Consider the following 20,424-nt stretch of genomic DNA (forward strand, 5'->3'; position numbering starts at 1 on the left):
TTTGAGACCTTTTCTGTTTCACTGGTTTTCAGCTATTTGATTGTGATACGTGAGGGTACAATTATTTAGAAAAAAATTCTACTTGTGGTTTGTTGCGATTCTTGAATCTGTAGGTTTGTATTATAGTTTTTGTCAAATTTGGAAAATTTTGCCCCTATTTCTTCAAAGATAGTTTGCCCCCCTCTCTTTTTCTGGGACTCCAATTACGTGAATGTTAGACTTCTTAATAAGACACCACTGGTGCTCTGTTCAAAACTTTTCTTCCATCTTATCTTTGCTCTTTTGCTAACAAAAGATAGCTTCTTTTGTTATATCTTAACATTCAGTTGACCTTTTGTTCTGCTGAGTCTACTCTGCTATTAGTTCTGATATATTTTTCATTTTCTGCTGTTCACAGCATCCAGAGTACTTTTCACTTCAGATATTTTATGGTTTTAAAATCTAGAAATTCCATTTGGTTCTTTTTTTCTGTCTTTCATTTTTCCTTCTCAGCATGGTCCTGTTTTCCTTTATGCATTGAAGACACGCTGTCTATTTGCATACCTTTTAATATTTCTGTTTGCTAGTTTCACAACGTGTGTCATTTCTGGATTTATTTCTACTAATTGATCCTCCCTCCCCCCATTACAGGTCATAGGACCTGTTTGCTTCCCTAGTAGTTTTTAAATTGATCCTGGGTGTTATGCTATTAGTTGTTGGGCTTCATTGTATTCATTTAAATGCCATTGTATCATCTAGTCCTATAAACTTTTCGGATCTTTCTGTTTTATGGTTAATAGTTTTTTTTCTATTTTACATATATAGATTTACAATTTTATATGCTTTTTACAAACATTTAAAAGAAGAAATCTGTGGGTGCCTCCCAAAGCATAGTACACATGTATCTACCTTATGTGAAGTCCAGAATTATAGAAAAACATTGGTTCCCTATTCTTTGCTGGGCATTAGATGGAGGAAATTTTGTATATAATACATAGTGTACACCTAGAGGTTTGGCTATTGAGATCTTCAACCTCCTTCGTGGAAGAGATAACCTAGGTACTATATTAAAATGGGGGAATCCAACATGGGATCAGGTCAAGTCCAAGGTAAGGTTCTGGTATTTCTCTATCTTTCCCATTGCAGGTCCATTCCCTGGAACCTCCATGAGCCAACAGACAACGATTTTTACTTCACTGGAACCCGGAATTTCGAGTATGTGTTCATACCTAAATTTTATCCAGAGACAGAGATTTACTGTGGGGATCAGATGAAGTAGCAGGGGCACCTTACTTTCTGCTTTTGGAGCCATCAGGGAGATGGGGTGATTTTTTTCCTGTATTGAAGGCTTCTTAAGCAGTGAGTCTGTTATTTCTGGTGGAGCACAGACCTTTGTGTTCTGGGGGTTTATTGCTTGCAAGTATGGTTTAGAAGTTCTCCAGCTTTGGTCTATCAAGAAGAATCTGCTCTCTCAGTTCTAAAAGGAGATTTGGGGGCTATAACTTACAGGGTTTCTAAGACATGACAGAAATAGAATAATAACTGTTTATTCAAAAATATGTATTTAGACATTGGTGTTGAAGATGGACAGATAAGACACTTTGTGCTTTTAAGAATAAGGATTCTCTGAAGAGAGAGGGCTAATACAACATGCTAGGGATATACAGCCCAAACTTGGCGAGCAGATCAGGGAAGATGGCAGGGAGCTTACAGCTGAAGTAAATTTCGAGACTAAGCAGGAATTAACCAGAAGAGGCCGAGTGATATGTCAGGCAAAGTGTCTAGCTGGGGCCAAGTCAGCGATGTGAGAAAACATTATAAACTAATTAAGGTGACATTAGCTGTGACTACCAGGTAAGCCTCAAGATGTTTTAACAGTAAGGTTTATTTTCACTCAAGTTGAATCTAAAATAGGTATTTCTGGTGAGCCTATGTCTCTCTTCCAAAAAATAATTGGAGGGAGTCAGAGTTTTTCTGTCCTGCACTTTCACCATGTTGTAAACCACCATGGTTGTCAGCATCCAGCCAACGGCGGAAGGAGGAGCCTCGAGAATGTCTTTGGGAGTCGGAACTCGTGGCTTCTGTCACGTTTTATTGGCTTGAGATCAGCTGCATGGACCCTTTTAAACACATGGGAAACTTGGCAATTAACTTGCTGCTGCACATTGTATAATATTTTCTGGGGAGTGCAAGAAATGCAGTCTGGCTGTCTTACTACTTGGTAGTAAAAGAACTGTCAAAAAGTAGCCAACGTCCAGATCCTGGCCTTATCGATCATGCTACAAAATTTGGAATCTGTTCTGAGAGTGTTGGGAAATCATTTGAGAAATTTTAGTTTTTTATTTTGTGAGACAGAATCTCACTCTGGCACCCTGAATGGAGTGCTGGGACATCATAGCTCATAGCAACCTGAAGCTCTTGGCCTCAAGCGATTGTCTTGTCTCCGTTTTTTTTTTTTTTTTTTTTAAAATTATTTTTATTTTGGGAGTCTCGCTCTGGCTTAGGCTGGTCTTGAACTCCTGAGCTCAAGAAATCCACCTGCCTCTGCCTCCCAGAGTGAAGAATTTTAATTTGGAAAGTTCATATTTACATTTAAGAAGATCATTGTGACAATAATTTTAAGAGGCAACATAGCATAGTAGTTAAGATTTCATTCTTAGAGGCTCTCTGCCTGAGCTCTAATTTTAGTTCTTACATTTATTAAAAATGTGACCTTTATGAAACCCAAAGTTTTTATTTTCTTATTTGTAAAGCGGAGAAAATATTCAATACTTTTCTCATAGAATTGTCAAATAAAACAACAAAGTTAAAGAATTCAGCGTGAGTGCCTACTGCTGATACGAAATCCATGCTAGTTCCTATTGATGATGATCATATTGTTTATTGATAGTCATTGGAAAAAATCTTGAAAGAAGGTTAAGAATGAAGGAAGGAAACCAGTCAAACAACCATTCTAATAACTAACATGTTGAATGTTAGATACTTAAGCCAATGTGATAGCGATAGGAATGCAGAGGAATTTGAAATTTGAAAATATTAAGTTGGAGGAACAGACGTGATTGACAGCAGGAGGTGAGGAAGACAGAAGTGAAGGTGATTTGTAGGTTTCTGCCTCAGGTGGCTTCCTGGATGGTGGTGTTGCTCCCGGACATTAGGAATGAAGGGAGGGATAGCTTTGGATGGGAAGGTTGGAGTTGGGTTTAGGATTTCTGGACTCTCACTTTAATGCCTTTCTGTTTAGTGCCTTGACTGAACCTATTTCTTACTGAGTATTGTGCCCCCATCTCTCTGGGTCTCCGACATGGACTGTGTGGGCCAGGCTGGGAGTTCCAACTGTTCCAACCTCAGAAGAAAGCAAGGAGAGAAACGTAGCAGTGATTCCAGGCCTCACCTTTGCTGTGAAGTTATTGTTGTTGCTTTGCTTCCCAGGGATTTCATACACATGGCTTCACAAGTGGGGCTCTGGGTGATTCTGTGTCCAGGCCCCTACATCGGTAGTGACCTAGACCTTGGAGGCTTGCCCAGGTAAGTTGTACTTGGAGGGTCCCTGGCTGTTGATTGCATGTGGATCACAAGCACATTCAAATGCAAGTTAGGCATAGTGTTTAGCTTTGGTTCTATATGTATTTTTTTTACCTTCACTATTTCGTCCATATAATTACATAGAAAATGATCTTTAAAATATTAGGGATTGCATGGTATTTGCAGGTTTTGTTGTTGTTCTTGTTTTTTAAATTAAGAAAAGAATTTTTTTTTGAGATAGAGTCTCACTCTGTCACCCTGGGTAGAGTGAGCCATGATGTCATAGCTCACAGCAACTTCAAACTCTTCAACTCAAGTGATCTTCTTATCTTAGCCTCCTGAGCAAATGGGACTATAGGCTCCCACCACAACACCTGGCTGGTTTTTCTATTTTAATAGATTCATGGCCGTCGTCCTGCTCAGACTGGTCTTCAACTCCTAAGCTGAAGCAATCTATCCACCTCCGTCTCTCAGAGTGCTAGGTACAGGCGTGAGCCACCATGCCTGGCTTGTTGCCCACTTTCTGATGGAGCTATTTGTTTTTTTCTCACTGATTTGTTTGAGTTCTTTGTAGATTCTGGATAGTAGCCCTTTGTTGGATGTATAGTTTGCAAATGTTTTCTCCCATATTGTAGGTGATTTGCTCTGTTGATTACTTCCCTGATGTATAGAAACCTTTTGGGAATTAAGTCCCATTTACTTATTTTTGTTGTTGCTATATTTGCTTAGGAGGGTCTTAAAAACATGAAAAAATGTTCAATGTCACTAATTATCAGGGAAATGCAAATGAAAACCATAGTGAGATACCACTGTTACCCCTGTCAGAATGGCCACTACTAAAAAGTCAAAAACCAATAGATTTTGGCACAGATGTGGTGAAAAGGGAATACTTACACACTGCTGGTTGGAGTGTAAACTAGTACAACCACTGTGGAAAGCACTATGGTGATTCCTCAAAAACTAAGAGTAGACTTACCATTTGTTTGGAGTTTTTTTGAGGCAGACTCTTAGTCTGTTGCTCTGGATAGAGTGCTGTGGAGTCCTCATAGCTCAAGCACAAACTCTTGGGCTCAAGATATCCTCCTGCCTCAGCCTCCTGAGCAGCTAGGACTATAGGCTCTTACCACAGCACCTGACTAGTTTTTCTATTTTTAGTAGAGACGGGGTCTCACTCTTGTTTAGGTTGGTCTTGAACTCCTGACCTCAGGAGATCCACCTGCCTTGGCCTACTAGAGTGCGAGGATTACAGGTGTGAGCTGCTGCACCCAGCCCCTAGACTTACCATTTGCTTCAGCAATACCACTACTGGGTATCTACCCAAAGGAAATGAAATTATTATAAAGAATACACTTGCACCTGAATGTTCATCACAGCACAATTCACAATTGCAAAGATATGGAACCAATGAAAGTGTCCCATCAATTCATGAGGGGATTAACAAACTGTGGTGTGTGTATGTGAGAGTGTGTGTGTATACACCCATACACAGCCATAAAAAAATGAAATGCTTTTTGCAGCAATTTGAATGGAAATGGAAGCCATGATTCCGAAATATCCAAGGAATGGAAAATAAATGCCCCTTGTTCTCACTTTTACGTGTGAACAAAATAAGGGCTATAGTGTATAATAAAATGATCTAAGGGACGTTGAAAACTAAGAAGGGGGGGAGAGGAAGTGGAGTAATGGATAAAAATCTACCTATCTGGTGAAACATACACTATTCTGATACACTGAAAACCCTGCCTTCAGCATGATAAAATTTATCCATGTAACAAAAAACACTTGTACTCCCTAAATTTTTTTGAAAAAAAAATCTCATTCTAGAAGAAGGATTGGCAAACTTTTTCTATAAGAAGGCAAGATAGTAAATATTTTAGGCTTTTAAACAACATAATAATATAGTCTCTCTTGCAACGACTCAATCTTGCTGGTAGACAAGCCATGACAACATGGAAACAAAAGGGTATGGCTCTGTGACAATAAAACTTTATTTGCAGAAACAGACTGCAGATCTGATTTGGCCTGGGGGTCATGTTTTTATACAACGTCTATTTATGTTTTGAGGAAAGTGTTGACAGCTCATGATTGCTTTTTCTTAAAGTTGTGTTAACCCCTCATCATACACTGTTCTGGTGTGGCAGTGCAAATTTGGGTTGTCCGCAATTCCCAGCTTCCTATGCTTGAACATTCTTATTGCTGTCTCTCTTCCCAAGTCTGAGTCTCACCTTTCCAATTGTAGCTGGTTACTCAAGGACCAGAGAATGAAGCTGAGAACAACTTACAAGGGCTTCACTAGAGCAGTGAATCGCTATTTTGACCAGCTGATTCCCAAGGTGGTGCCACTCCAGGTAAAACCCAAGCCCCTATCTGTATGGCCAAGGGAAGTAATTGCCTGGATTGTTTTCCTAGGTAGCCTAACTTACTTTCTGGACACTCTGAAGGAAGAGGCATGTGCAACAGTTAATTCCAATTCCATATGTGAAATGGAAGGTTTTAATTGTTCTTCTCTTATGACTTTTCTCCACCTACTGCCCAACTGAACAAACTCACATATTAGATCTACCTTGGCACCACATTCTGTGTATTTTTGTTTCACCTTGACCATTGTTTACTTGCTCTCTACACTGCCGTGAACAGGAAATTAATGATTGTCTTCAAAATGCATGCATTTTTTTCTCCTAAAGATAGCCTCATCAGTCCTTCAGAAATAGTAGCTTATACAGATAAACTTAGGTCAGTGGTTTTGTAAGAGTTATAATTTACTTAGCTCTTGATATACCTCTGTGCAATAAAATCACTGTGTCATCCATACTCATTGTTTAAGTGGAAATAACATGCTAATTCATGTTGGGGGTGTGTAGGGGAATGGGGGGGCATGAGGAGTCATGGTTTATGACACATCTCTTGGGGGTGGGACACAATTATAAAAGGAAGTTTACCTAGCGAATGCAGTCAGTGTAACCTGGTTCTTTGTACCCTCAATGAATCCCAAACAATAAAAAAAGTCAAAAAACCCCCAAAAAACAAAAAACAAAATAACTCCTAAGTGACTGAAGAATATAAATCAGCGTGCCATGTGATGTAGTAGGGATTTGCATTTGCTGAGACTAGAGTTACCCTGTCCAGTATGATAACCATGGCCACATGTGACTATTTAAATTTAAATTCATTAAAATTAAATGAAATTAAAAATTTAGTTTCTCATTCACACTAGCCACATCTCAAGTATTCAGTAGCCACACGTGGCTGGTTGCCACCATATTGGGCAGTGCAAATATAGAACATTTTCATCTTTGTAGAAAATTCTACTAAACAATGCTAGACTAGAATGTTCTCCCCATATCTAATTTAGGACTCCTTAGTCTTGAGACTCTTGACTGGAAAACTATATTAGTAATCAGAAGGTTGCTTTGTGAGCGTGAAATCAGGTCATAAGGAGGTTAGGAGGTCTCGAGAACATTCTACCAGCCTCTTGAATCAGCACTTCCTTACTAATGAATGTCTTTCTTTTAGAAGATTTAGTTGTACTTATGAGATTCAGATGATACAGATAATTCCAGGTACTGTCAACTTTTGGATCTTTCCTCTTTTCTGTTTTCTAGTCTGCTGGATTTCTCATTGGTTGGATAAAAAGGGGGCGGGAGAAGCAGGTTTTGAAAAAGTTGTTCAGTGTTCGTCAGCAGGGGATATATGCAAATTAAAGGTTTGAGAAACACTATTTTAGGCTTTGTGTCTTCTTTTTCTCCCTGATCAGGGATTACAAGATAGCCAGTTATTTCTTGATTGATAAATACCCGCCCAGTTCAACCTTCTCCATCTAAGGTTTCTCCTAGGTCCTAGTGATCAGTTTTTGGTGTGCAAACACTTCAGTCACCCTTACATATAGTCCCAGGTGTTGTCCAGATTGGTACTTGCATTCCTGGGATGAGTTTAATCCTTAAGGGTCAACAGTATTTTTCTCATGTGGGAAGAGGTACCTCATGGTTGTCTCATGTGTTCCAAGAGTAGATTGAGGAAGTACAAAGGGGGCGCAATGAAATTTGGCTAGGGTGTGGCAGGTGCAAGGTGTGGAGAGAAAATATGTTAGCTGACTCAGATTTTGAGTTGAGAGAGCTATGAAGATATGGGATAACTGGGCATGTTAATATTAGCAGAAAGGGATGGTAAGGAAGAAAAATTTAAAGGTACTTGTCAAAGGATGACATCGTGAGACAGAAGGGACTGCAACCAGCGCAGGATTAGAATTAGCAAAGAACCATAAAAAGCACCAGCGTTAAGAGGTGAGTAGGACAAAAGGAGCCCACAAAGGAGATGGAGGAAGAGTGACCAAAGCTAAGAGAGAATGGGTTATAGAAGTGAGGGTTTCATGAAGGAAAAAAATGGCCAAGAGTATCAAATGTTACTAAAAGAACAATTAAATTGAGACTAAAATTTTGTGACTGAATTTAACAAAAAGAAGATCAATATTAATAATTTTGGTGATTATGGAAAGAGCGAAAGTGAGGTCTCAGTGAGTAGAGGATGGGTCAAGAGTGAGGAAGAAAATAATTCACAAAGGTTGGCCAAGAAGATGAGGAGAGCAAGTGGGTGCCAAACTAGAGGGGGAAGGGGTCCAGGAAAGGCATCTAAAACCTAAGGCCTTAGGTCAGTTTTAAAGGATGAGAGAGAAAGGTTCAGTGAAGAAAGAGGTGAAGATACAGAAGGGATGCACCAAAGAGTAACATCCCTGAGAGGGAAGGAGATGAGCTGTACCAACACAGGAGAGGAGACAACCCCTAGGACGACAGACACCTTAGTCATTGATGGTGTTACTGGTGCTTAGGCAGAAAGATGGTTGTGAAGGTTTCGGGCCCCATGATTAATGGATTGAATTGGGGAAAAAATAAGGGGAGTTAATTCTTTAGGTGATCTTTGGAAAGGTAGGATTCTGAGTATATGATTTCTTTCCAGAGGTGACTACTGACTATAGAGTAAGAGAAATTGCCAGAACCGTATTGCAACTTGAGGTTGACTTTAGGAGTGTGTTATTTTGATGGCAATGCAGACTTGGAAAATCCGGTCTTTTGCCACCCTTAGACTCATTCTCATACTCTCATTTCCTTGACCCTCAGTATACCAAGGGCGGCCCCATCATTGCTGTGCAGGTCGAGAATGAATATGGTTCTTATAATCTGGATAGAAGATACATGCCGTATGTTAAAGAGGTAAGTGCTCCTTAATCTTTCTCCATATTTACATGCTACTCGTCTCACTGTTAGTTGGTGGAGCAAACATATCCTGAATACCTGTAGATTGCATGGAACTATGGGACTGAAGATGAATAAGGTCCAGTTTGATTTCTCCATGGAAACCACCTGTATTAGTGGAATTAATAGTCACAGAGATTTACCCATATCATTGACTTTAGAATTGCTTTTTCCTCTCTGCATCTCTGAGCTTTGATTTCTCTGGTTTTTCTCTGCCTTTAGTATTTTTTGTTGTTGCTGTTTTTCTACATATATTGGCAAGAAATTCTTTCACTTCTTGTTTGTCTGAAAATCTAGTTTACCATCAGTTTTGAAGTATATGTTTGCTCTATGGTGAATTCTAGGTTGGCACTTATTTGGGGATTCCTCTGGCATCCATTGTTTCTATTATGAAGTCAGTTATCAATAAAATTATTGCTCCTTTGAAACTAAAGTGTCTCTTCTGGCTGCTTTTACAACTTTTTTCTTTGGTTTCCAGTGATTTTATTAAGACTTGTCTAGGTGTGGTTTTCTTTCTACTTATCCTGCTTACATTTTTTGCACTCTATAATTTGTGGCTTGAAGTCTTTCATCTGTTTTGGAAGATTCTTGGCAATCATTCCCTCTGTTTTCCCTCCCTTCTCCTCTGGCATTTCAATTATACAGATGTTTTCATCATATTCCACTTATATAATGGAATGGATGATTTCTTCTAAATTTTCTTCCAATTCATTAATTTTCTCTTTAGGTTTATTTAATTTGATGTTAAACTTACACTATTAAGTTTTTAATTTCAAATATTTTAATTTTAAGATCTAGAGTTTAGTCTTTTTTAAATTTTATTTCTTATAGCATAACTGTGTACATTAATTCAATCATGGGGTACAGTGTGTTGTTTTCATATACGTTTTGAAATACTCTCATCACACTGGTCATCATAACCTTCATGTCATTTTCCTAGTTATTGAGTTAAAACATTCATACTCTGCTTTTAGAAAGATTCACTTGTACCCTTGTAAAATAAACCATAGAGGTGACCCCACCAATCTCCTTCCCTCCTCCCATCCACCCCCCCCACCCCCTTCCATATTCTAAGGCTATAATTAGGTTATGACATTCCTATAAAAGCTATGAATTAGTTTCAAAGTAGGGCTGTGTACATTGAATACTTTTTCTTCCATTCTTGAGATACTTTGTTAAGAAGAACATTTTCCAATTCCATCCATATAAACACAAAGGAGGTAAAGTCTCCATCCTTCTTTAGGGCTGCATAGTATTCCATTGTGTACATGTACCACAATTTATTGATCCATTCGTGGGTTGATGGACATTTGGGCTTCTTCCATGACCTAGCAATTAGAGTTTAGTCTTTTTTTATAGTTTTTATTTCTTTGCAAAATTTTCTATTTTTTCAATTCCTTGAACACTTTAATTATTTCAACATTTATGTCTAATAAACCTATTGAGTTCTTACTGATTTTTGTTGTTGTTGTGTTTTTTCTCATGGTTCCAAGAAAGTATTATCTTCTGGTAGCCTAATAATTTTTAAATTTAATGTCAAACATTTATTAATGGAAACATTGAGATTGTCTCGGGTTCTTGATCATCTTCCAGATGGATTCATTTTTTGCCTTGAAATACAAGCAAATTTATCATCCTCTGGATGACAGACTCTAGAGTCAAAGGGGCCGTGTGGTGAACCTGTATCAGCCCCCTCCCTATCCCCTCTTCTGAGGTAGATTCATTTTTGCTCTGGCAGATATTTGCAATGATTTGAAGCTGAGCTTCAATCTTTATGTGAGCTAATCTAGTTCTTGTTCATCCTTAATCCCAGGCTATCGCCCTATAGGATCTAGCTGGATACCATGGTCCCTAAACTGTGGCAATCCCCAAACTGCACTTTCTTTCCCCAAATCTTACAAAACTGCTGGCATCTCTGCTCAACTTCTCAAACTCTTCTCAGCTGATGTTTTGGGAATCAGCTGCTCCCTTCAGGGAAAAGCAGTGGCAAGTGCTATCCTCCCTTTCTCCCTGGGATCTTGGCTTCCCAAGTTCTACCTTATGTATCTGATATCTCTAAGTAAGTTTCTAAAAAATATTTTATCCAGGCTGTCTAATTGTGATTAGAAAGAAGTTTAGTTGGTATCTTTGTAATTTTCTGCTGCTACAACACAATACCACAGACTGGATAATTTATAAAGAAAAGAAGTTTATTTGGCTTGTAGTTCTGGAGGCTGGGAAGTCCAAGAACATGGTACTGGCCTCTGGTGAGGGGAATCAGGTGGTGGAAGCCATCATCTGGCAAGCAAACACGTGAGACAGGAAAAGGGGATGACCCCCATCATAATGAACCATAAGTTCTGCCCCTTGTGAAAGGCATTAGTCCATTCATAATAGCTGAGTTCTTGTGACCCAATTGTTTCCCCAAAGCCCCACCATTTAACTCCACCAAAACAGCAACCATGTTACCAGCACTTGACCTTCTGGGGGACACATGCAAATCATAGGAGTTGGAAACAAAAAAGCTCATCATCCCTAAAAGTAGAATGTGTTACTGTCCCTATGACTTGTGAACCATGCATGCATCCTTGTTTGTCCAGGACACCACCAGGATGCTGGAATAATTGTTACCACCCTCTCCTTTCTCAAGTGTCTAGTAGGATAAGCTATATGGTCACCTGCCGTTGAGTCATGTTGCTCACTGAGGCTAGAGACTTGACTCATGGCATTCCAACAGGACACATGGTAAGTGGGGTGGGGCAATGCTGATTGGTGTGTGACATGCTGGCTCTTGTCAGTCACTTCTCGGCCTACCTTCTTTTACAAAAGAGTTCAGTGGAAACAAATTATTTCCTCATCTTAACATAGGACTCTGGGGTTAATTGTAGGAACCTTTTCATTTTCAGGATATTCTGATCCAAAAGACCAAGGAAGGTATACCTCTGGCTTTTTTCAGCATCTGTGGGCAGTCCCAGTATTTTACACTGAAGTAGATAAGTCCCTTAGCCTCATCTCTCTATCTTGGGTTTAGAATCTATCTAGAATTTTTTTTCTAGTTAAAGTAGGAACATTACACTAAAGGTTCATGCGGTCAAAAGTGCGACCATGGGTGGACTTAGCCACACCTTGCCTGCCTTTGCTGCTGCCTAAAGGAAAACCCACACTTGTGCACATGTCCACAAATGTCTCTTGGTACACAAGATGTGCCTAATTTGGGTGAAGATGTGGAGAAGAATGTTCATTCTAGCTCCTTGAAACACTGGAGAAAATTTCAGAATTCAGGTCCTTAGGGGAAAGCGCTTTCTCAAGTGCTTAAACAATCCCACTGCCTCTTGTATTAGATATGAAATTTCAGTTGTCCCTTGCTGAGTGTGGCTGAAGCAGGGATGATATTTTTGTCTTAATTTCCTAACTTACAAGTAGTGAGATGGGGAATTAGACCTTCCTCTTTAGCTTCAATCTGGTTCTTTTTATTGCCATAATATTTTCCAAAGAGGAGCCATCCCACGAAGTCAGAGACAGTTCATTTACCTCACTGAATTTCTCCGTAGGCCCTGGTGACACGGGGGATCGAGGTGCTGCTCATGACTGCAGACAGTGGACCGGAACTGAGAAAAGGCCACATAAAAAATGGTACAGTTTTGGTTTTGCCCTAGTTCCTCCCAGTTCCTCTACTAGTCAAGTCAGAAACAGGACTCACTTTGCCACGCTGGCCTTCCCATCCCCCATGGGTGAGGTCCCATTTTCTGGGTGAAAGCAGAGCTGAGTTAAGGAGCTAGTTAGGTCTTGCTGCCCCACTGGCTGTTACCCAGGGTATGCACCTTCCAGAACACTTATTCTCAGCCTCTGGGAGGCCCAGAGTGGGGACTGGCTGAGAATCAAATAAAGACAAGTCTGTTGTTGCCAAATGGACACAAGTGAGCCATGGGAAGTGGATGTATGTCAGAGAAATTGTACTGTTGTGGATGCAGCCCCTAGGGCTCATGGTGTAAATCAGTCCAGGAAATAAAAGCAGTGGAGAAATACAGAATAGGATTACAAGGAGGAAATATAGGTTGATACATGGAGACCTGAGAAAAGATAACACATGGACAAATGGAACCAGAGAACATTGCATTTTGGAATTCTTTTCTTTTTTTTTTTTTTTTTTGAGATAGAGTTTCACTTGGTCCTTGGTAGAGTGCTGTGGCATCATAGCTCACAGCAACCTCAAACTCTTGGGTTCAAGTGATTCTTGGCTCAGCCTCCCAAGTAGCTGGGACCACAGGCCCCCGCCACAATGCCTGGCTATTTTTTGGTTGCAGCCATCATTGTTGTTTGGCGGGCCTGGGCTGGATTCGAACCCACCACCTTAGGTGTATGTGGCTGGCGCCTTAGCCGCTTGAGCCACAGGCACCGAGCCGGCTATTTTTTTTTTTTTTAGAGGTGAGGTCTTGCTCTAGCTCAGGCTGGTCTCAAACCGGTGAGCTCAGGCAATCCACCCACCTCGGCCTCCCAGAGTGCTAGGATTACCAGCATGAGTTACCGTGCCTGGCCTGCCTTTTGGAATTCTTGAATATGAGTAGTTTCATCAGGTGCCTCTGCCATACTCTCCCCCAGGATTTTTCGTGACCCTTCTTTGTCTGTAGTGGGAGGATCAGATTAGCACTCTGAATTAGTAGTCAGGAGACCCATAGCCAAGTTTTAGGTCTTAGGTTATCTGCCTCTCTGGGCTCAATTTCTTCTTGTGACCAGCATTTATTCTTCAATGTGATGTGGTTTAACTGCCAGTCTTCTTCCTCGGGGTCATTCATTGTAAATGCTAAGTGAAGGGATGTGTTTGAAAGCCCTTTGTATGTCATATGTTTGGATCCAAGTGTTGAATCATATCTTCAGGACTAGCCATAAGCCATGTCAATGGGAAATGCCCGTGGGAGGCATGTACGGGAGGCGATGAGCCCACTGTCACTCCTGACCCTGGCATGGGGGTGGGGTGCCCTCTGCCCTGCCCTGTAATGGTCATAGCAGGGCCTGTGCCAAGTTTTTCCCTTCCCTCCCCAGTGCTTGTCACTGTCCACCAGAAGGGAGTTAATCAAGAAACTTACCAAGAACTTGCTTCAATCCAGGTAAGGACACTTCAGGGCTGGGAGAGGTCTTGATTCTTGCCCTTGCTAGGACCTTGTCAGTCATTTCTTGGGGAAATTCTCAGCAGGGATCAGTTCAGTTAAAACCTGGATCTACTGTGCCCTTGAAATGCCTCTTATAAATGGCTTCAGGTTTGGCCAAATCAAATTCATCTGCCCACAGTATCACGCCCTTAGCCTTCAGCATTAGATAGTCTCTTGTGATTTGTTTCCAGTACATGTTATAGACTTGACTAAGAAAGGGAACCACATGAGAGAAGCATTTTTAGTGCTTCCTCTGTGTCAGGCTCTTCCTTATTAGATCTCTACTCTGGTCATTCGAGGAGATGAAAGATTCTAGAAAGTTCTAGAAAGGGCAATGTTGAAATGGCAGTTGACTTTACCAAAGCTTAGGCAAGAAGAGCAGTGAAATAGGAGGAATAATGAGACCAGGAAAACAGTCTGAGAGCCAGAGAGTAAAGCTCAGAGTCTGTGAGCGGGGAGGGTATGCTCTGAGTTACCAAGGGGGTGTGAGAACCAGACTTTACAGTTCCCTTCCAAGCAATTCAGGCTTCTGATTTGTAACAACCTTTTCTCAATTGACACTTGATTTTTCACAGGGTGCTAGCCCCATAATGATGATGGTATATACAGCAGCATCTTTTGACACATGGGGTCAACTCCGCAAGTATCGGGACCCACAGAGTGAGCACTGCTTTGTTCCATTCTCTGGAGAACACAGGCCACAGATGGCCCTGACTTATTTGTTCTGCTGATTAGTGTAATTGAGATTTAGGATACAAGGCTCCTGCATGGTATAGCTCAGCAAATGTCAATGCGATTAAGTAGACACCTCACAGCCATCTGTGCGGGTAAAATGACAGCGTAAAATGAGCATCCCGAGATCACTGTAGTTGAAACGTAAATTTTAGCAGAGTTTCCCTCGTAGTTATTAATGTTTTGTGGAAGCTATTAAATAAATCAGATTGAATTATTCTGGCAGGAAGGGAAATTCAATGAAAGTTTGTTGGGTGAGAGTAGAATGTTCTCTGGTCTCTTATGATCTATCTCAATTCTACAGTCCCCTGGTGAACTGTAGTGATCTTAAAAATGAAGGTGAGTGTTCCTGTTGCTGTAATCTGAGATCAGTCACTGTTAGAAGTGGTCAGTGCAGAAGAAACACTAATCTGCATGTGTATTTACCTGAGACAGTGGTTCACAACCTTCCTAATGCCATGGCCCTTTAATACAGTTCCTGTGGGTTGCGACCCACAGGTTGAGAACCACTGTCCTGAGGGAAAGGGGCACAAGTTTGATACATGCAGTTTGTATGCTGCAGAAAGTATCTCCCAAAATGGGAAACCCAGGGAAGAAAGTACGGAACGACTTTGGGTTATGAAAGTAATACTGAGAATAATTTCACCTACCCTTCTTAGTCAATTCTGGCTAATCCCACACATTCTGGGGGCACGAGATATTGGTAGACTGAATATTTTAGGTCTAGGTGATTTGAGAATCCACAGAGTGCTGTTAAGTTCTCGCACACTCTTCCGTGAGCCCTTTTCCTCCTCCCTCTACGCAGTGCTAAAGAGGGACGTGACAGAGATGTTCAAGCTCAAGTTCTCCCTCAACTTCTACATGTTCCACGGTGGCACCAACTTTGGCTTCATGGGTGGAGCCACAATTCTGCACACTTATCTCCCAGTGGTCACCAGCTATGGCAAGTACTTGTCTCCCAGAATTGTCTCTAACTGAGGTCACCCCACCATTTGAGACTGGAGCTTTCTAGTGTTGGCCTCTGAGGATAATCTCTGAAATGGTTCATGTGTTTTTCCTTTACCATATCCCAGGGGTTGAGGATTTGGTTTTTTTTTTTTTTTTTGAGGCAGAATCTCACTATGTCACCCTTGGTAGAGTGCCGTGGCATCACAGCTCACAGCAACCTCAAACTCTTGGGCTTAAGCAATTCTCTTGCCTCAGCCTCATGCAGTTGTCATTTTTGTTTCGCTGGCCTGGGCCGGGTTCAAACCTGCACCCTTGGTGTATGTGGCTGGTGCCGTAACCACTGTGCTGCTGGTGCCGTAACCACTGTGCTGCAGGTGCTGAGCCTGGTTAGCTTAATCTTGTCTATCTCCAGCACAGACCCTTGTTCTTAGAAGTTTCCTGTAGAAACAGTGACTTTGGGTCTTCTGATAGCTCCAAGGTATTGATTGATGTGTCTTCCCCAGTCCACAAGTCTATTAAGAGAGCAAGTGGGAAGTCAAGTGTGAAAGGAAGAAACGTGTTTAGCTGGAGGTAGAAACCACTGGGCTAGAGCTTATTAGACACCCAGGGACTGATGGGATTGAAAGCCCTGGGAAGCTTGGCAGATGTCTCCTAGGCAAAATTAACTGGGAGATGGAGGGTTCTTTTTTTTTTTCCCTAGTACCAAGTATTTTTCTCTCAAAGCTACTGTATTAAGAATCCTTTTGCTCAGTACCAAGCTCATCTTTTGGTGGGGGAATGAAGCTGAAGTTGAGGCTTTCCTGGGGAAAATGACACATTGGTTTATGTTTTTCAGACTATATGGCACTGCTGAGAGAGGAAGGAGAATACACACCTGAGTATACCGTGTATCAGGAGTACTTTAACTCCATTTTAGGTACCCAGCAACGATCTCCATCTGAATGATAACCCAGCCTTCTCAAGTGGTCTCTATCTGGTGAAGAGGAGAGTGAGGGGATGGGTGGAGATTATTTGGGAGATAGTTTTCTCTAGTTTATTTTACCATTAGGCACTGGGAATTCAAATATGCATAAGATACAGGGGCTGCTCTCTGTGTACTCAGCACGAGGGCCATGTTGCTTAGTCTGGGGTGCAGCAGAATTTTCTATGGTGCTTTTAGAACCAGAGGTTCCAGGCCCTTCCCAGAGCTCTTAGATGAATATGTCCTAAGGATTGTCCCTAGTTGGAATGGGAAGAGAAGGGTGGAATCTGAGCATATGTATTTTCCCATTGGGCTTTAGGAGATTCTGCTGAGGATCGAGGGTTGAGAACTCCTGAGCCCACAGGGGGAACGAACTTACCTTCTTTTCCAGGGTGGCAGGGCACCTGCCTCAGAGCTTGGGGATATGAGAGGAATCCCCTTCAATCACTCCCTGGGTCATGACTCTCCCTGAAACTGGGGAGCCATGGCCTGTGACTGGGCCCTTCACTCTTGCCGGCCTTGGGTAGCAGGGTACCCCAGTGGGGTTGGGGAAGGATCCTGGAATGGCCCAACCATCTGATTTTCATTGCAGAATTGCCCATGCCCCTCCAACCAGACCGTCCAGAGAGTACTTCATATAAGTCAGTGATACCGTTACATTTCTTGCCACTGTGGGACATCCTGGACTTCTTGGAACTGGTGAGCATTTTGGGCCTAGACACAGGGAGTAGTCTTTGGACAAAAGAGAGGACAGAGGACAGGCCTTTGCTCAAAGAACAGAAAGTGCACACTGGGGAATGAACAGGAGTCCTTAACAGTTTCCTTCCTTCTCCTAATTTCACAATCTGGAATAGGAATTCAGAAATTTGAATTTGAAGAAATCGTATAAACATTGTAGGATACTAGGAAGATTCCCTTTCACAACCTAGCTGGGATGAGATCCCTTGCCTTCCAAAGATGGTTAGAATGAAGGCATATTGATTAGAGGTAGGGGCAATAATATGCAAATTTCTATTTTAGTAGAGATAGTCTTTCTCCAGACTTATTGCGAAGTTCACCATATAAAACAAACTAGGTAAGTCAGGGGTAAGTTCTGTCCCTCTGTGCTTTCTCCTCCCGAAGGGCCAGCCGTCCTTTCTTTCTCTAGGACGGTCTGTGTGCTGCTTCTAATTCGACCCCAGGGCTCCAAGGAACACAGTTTGGAAATCACTGGCCAACACTGGCCATGTGAGTCCTCCCAAGAAGAAGAAATCTTCACCCAAAGAGGAAACGGTAGTTAGTGATCCTAAAGAGGCAGGCAATACGAATGTGTCTAAGAGAAAATTCTAAGGAGGCAGCAGGCAGCAAGAGGAAGGAAGATGAGAATGGGCCTCCAGTGGCATTTCCCACCCCCTAGTAAAGAAAAAAATAAAAAGGAAAATCACTGGCCAGGGGAAAAAACTGCTGAAGCTGAAGGTAGCACCATGGCTACCTCCAAGCTGCTGACGTGATCATGTGGGGCTGTGCACAGTCAGGAACTGACATTTCTCAATTATCTCATAAACTTTTGGTAGCATTGATTTGTTAATATCAAGATCCAAATGAAGGCCATCACCCATTGCATTTAATTGACATATCTCCTTTGTTTCTTTTAACCTGTATGTTTTTTAAAATTTCTTTTTATTCCATTTATTTGGTGGGAAGAAGTTTGAATGATTCCCTGAAAGTTATGGGAAGTGATTTTAAATAGGGCTGGGAGTCAGAGGACAGGTGTGTATTTCAGGATTTCTCTGGTGGTGCTGTGGGGGACAGATTTGAGTGGGCCCCTGCTAGAGCACCAAAACCAAACAGCAGTCTTCTGAACTTGAACATGGGGAGTAGGAACTAAGGAAGAGGATACATGAAGCAGATATTTAGAGCTGGACTTGACAGGAGGTGATGATTGGATGACATAGGATGTTGAGGAAGAGAAAGAAAAGGAGGGAGAGGACATTGTCTGTGCCTCCTGCCTCTTTGCCTGGGTGGGTGACGTTCTTTGTAAAGGAAAAAGATTGGCATGGGGAGCTGCAGTTTGGGGTGATGCTGCATTGGAAACCCCTGTGGACCCCAGCTGGAGGGGGCCAGTAGACGTGGTATAAACAGACACAGGGCGTTTTAGGGTCCTGCCAGATAGGTGGATTTATGAATAATCACAGCCAGTTAGACTGTGGGCCCAGGTGTTTCTCTAAGTGTAAAAAAGGAAAGGAAGGGAAGGCCAGGCTGGGATTCCTGTGTGCAGGAGCCCAGTGCAGGCTCCAAACATGGAGCGAAGAGCCAGGCCCACAAACCGTTCCCTTTTTTCTTTCTTTTCCTTTTCCTTTCCTTTCCTTTCTTTCTTTCTTTCTTTTTATTTTTTTAAGACAAAGTCTGACTCTATCACTCTAGATAGAGTGCCATGGCATCATAGTTCATAGCAACTTTAAACTCTTATGCTCAAGCGATCCTCTTGCCTCAGCCTTCTGAGTAGCTGGGACTACAGAGACCCACCACCATGCTTGGCTAGTTTTTCTATTTTTAGTAGAGACAGGGGTCTCGCTCTTGCTGGGGCTGGTCTCAAACTCCTGAGCTCAAGCAATCCACCTGCCTTGGCCTCCCAGAGTCTTAGGATTAGAGGCGTGAGTCACCACACCTGGCCATCTTGACCTCAGCTCTTCTGTCTGAACTATAAAAATCTCTCACTGCCTAGCACACCCAGAGAAATATGAGATTGGTTTGAAAAACAAAAAGGGCCATTTGCGTGCCACGCTTAAGCACAATCATCACCACATCTTCCTCTTTTATACTCCTGCTCACAAGGCACTTGGGGCCACTTCTTTGGAGAGGTGGGCTTTGGATGGGGGTTTCTGGGGTTTTTATGTTCAGCCTCAACCTTCAGCCTGGTTTTCGCTCCTGTCTGCCACAGCCATTCGAGTCTATCAAGCCGATTTCCATGGAGATGCTGCCCGTGCATCAGTCCTACGGGTACATACTGTATGAGACTTACATCTCCAAAGATGGCATCCTCTACTCCAGGGGTCACGTTCAGGATCGCGCCCAGGTAGGAGGCAGTGAGCATGGTCTCAGTGGCATCTGTCTGCTGTCATAGCCAAGCTGTGCCATTGAGGGGACTAATAGTCAAAACGTTTTGACCTTCAAGAAATCATCACTGTTTCTTAACGTCTGTCCCTTCAGTGAAATCTTTATATGTGAACTATTGCTTCTCTTTACCTAAGGTGTGCAAATGCCTGGAGGACATCCCTGCTGAGCCTTGAGGGGAGTTCAGGGTGTTTTTTGCAGAGACCTGGGAAGAGCACGAACAGTCTTTATACTTATTGCATATCACCCCTAACACGTGGCATGCGACAGTAACTCTTAAAACACCCGAGATACTTACTACACATGAGGAAACCTCAGAGGAGCTAAGGGACTTTCAAATGTTGCTTAGCTGGCGTGTTGCAGACCCCGCCTAAGGCCTTCCCAGCCTACTCCATGTCCAGAGCTGTTTGTTTCTGGCTTTGGGTGAAATTTTCTTGTTCTTTTTCTTGTTTTTCTTGTTCTGGGTGTCATGTTCTTCCAGGGCTTCAGGGACTTTGGTTTCTGTGCCTCCAGCCCTCCCCTTCTGTCCTCAGCTCCAGACCCATAGTGTCCGGACCCCCATCATGGTGTGTTTGTTCTGCAGGATTCCCCAGCTCCTCCTGCGGTCAGCTTCCTCAGTGAACCCTCCTTGGCGGTTCGCAGCCTCCCAAGCTAGAAATGCTGTTCCTGTACACCCCTCCCCCTTTCTTCACTCCTTAATCTCCTCTGGCCCCTGGATGGGGCAGCCTTACTCAGTTGTTCTTTTAAAATACATGCTATTGTCGCCTCAGTCTCATCCTGGTATCTCACTTCTGCTGTTGTTAGAACCTCGTAGTTG

At 42.2% G+C, this 20,424-nt stretch overlaps 1 protein-coding gene across 1 annotated transcript in view; it reads left to right on the forward strand.

The window, feature by feature from the left end:
• LOC111727208 (beta-galactosidase-1-like protein 2) overlaps positions 1 to 20,424 on the forward strand; it is a 57,458-nt gene that overhangs the window by 32,025 nt on the left and 5,009 nt on the right. Inside the window, exons 6-16 of the mRNA XM_023516786.1 lie at positions 1,126 to 1,194; positions 3,409 to 3,504; positions 5,741 to 5,849; positions 8,613 to 8,705; positions 12,278 to 12,359; positions 13,767 to 13,831; positions 14,449 to 14,533; positions 15,411 to 15,548; positions 16,389 to 16,469; positions 17,107 to 17,213; positions 19,435 to 19,569. Coding sequence (XP_023372554.1) covers positions 1,126 to 1,194; positions 3,409 to 3,504; positions 5,741 to 5,849; positions 8,613 to 8,705; positions 12,278 to 12,359; positions 13,767 to 13,831; positions 14,449 to 14,533; positions 15,411 to 15,548; positions 16,389 to 16,469; positions 17,107 to 17,213; positions 19,435 to 19,569 — 1,060 coding nt within the window. The remainder of the gene's footprint in view (positions 1 to 1,125; positions 1,195 to 3,408; positions 3,505 to 5,740; positions 5,850 to 8,612; positions 8,706 to 12,277; positions 12,360 to 13,766; positions 13,832 to 14,448; positions 14,534 to 15,410; positions 15,549 to 16,388; positions 16,470 to 17,106; positions 17,214 to 19,434; positions 19,570 to 20,424) is intronic.

Source organism: Otolemur garnettii, unplaced genomic scaffold (assembly GCF_000181295.1).
Source record: "Otolemur garnettii isolate 467f Iridium unplaced genomic scaffold, OtoGar3 scaffold00097, whole genome shotgun sequence".
Classification (NCBI taxonomy): domain Eukaryota; kingdom Metazoa; phylum Chordata; class Mammalia; order Primates; family Galagidae; genus Otolemur; species Otolemur garnettii.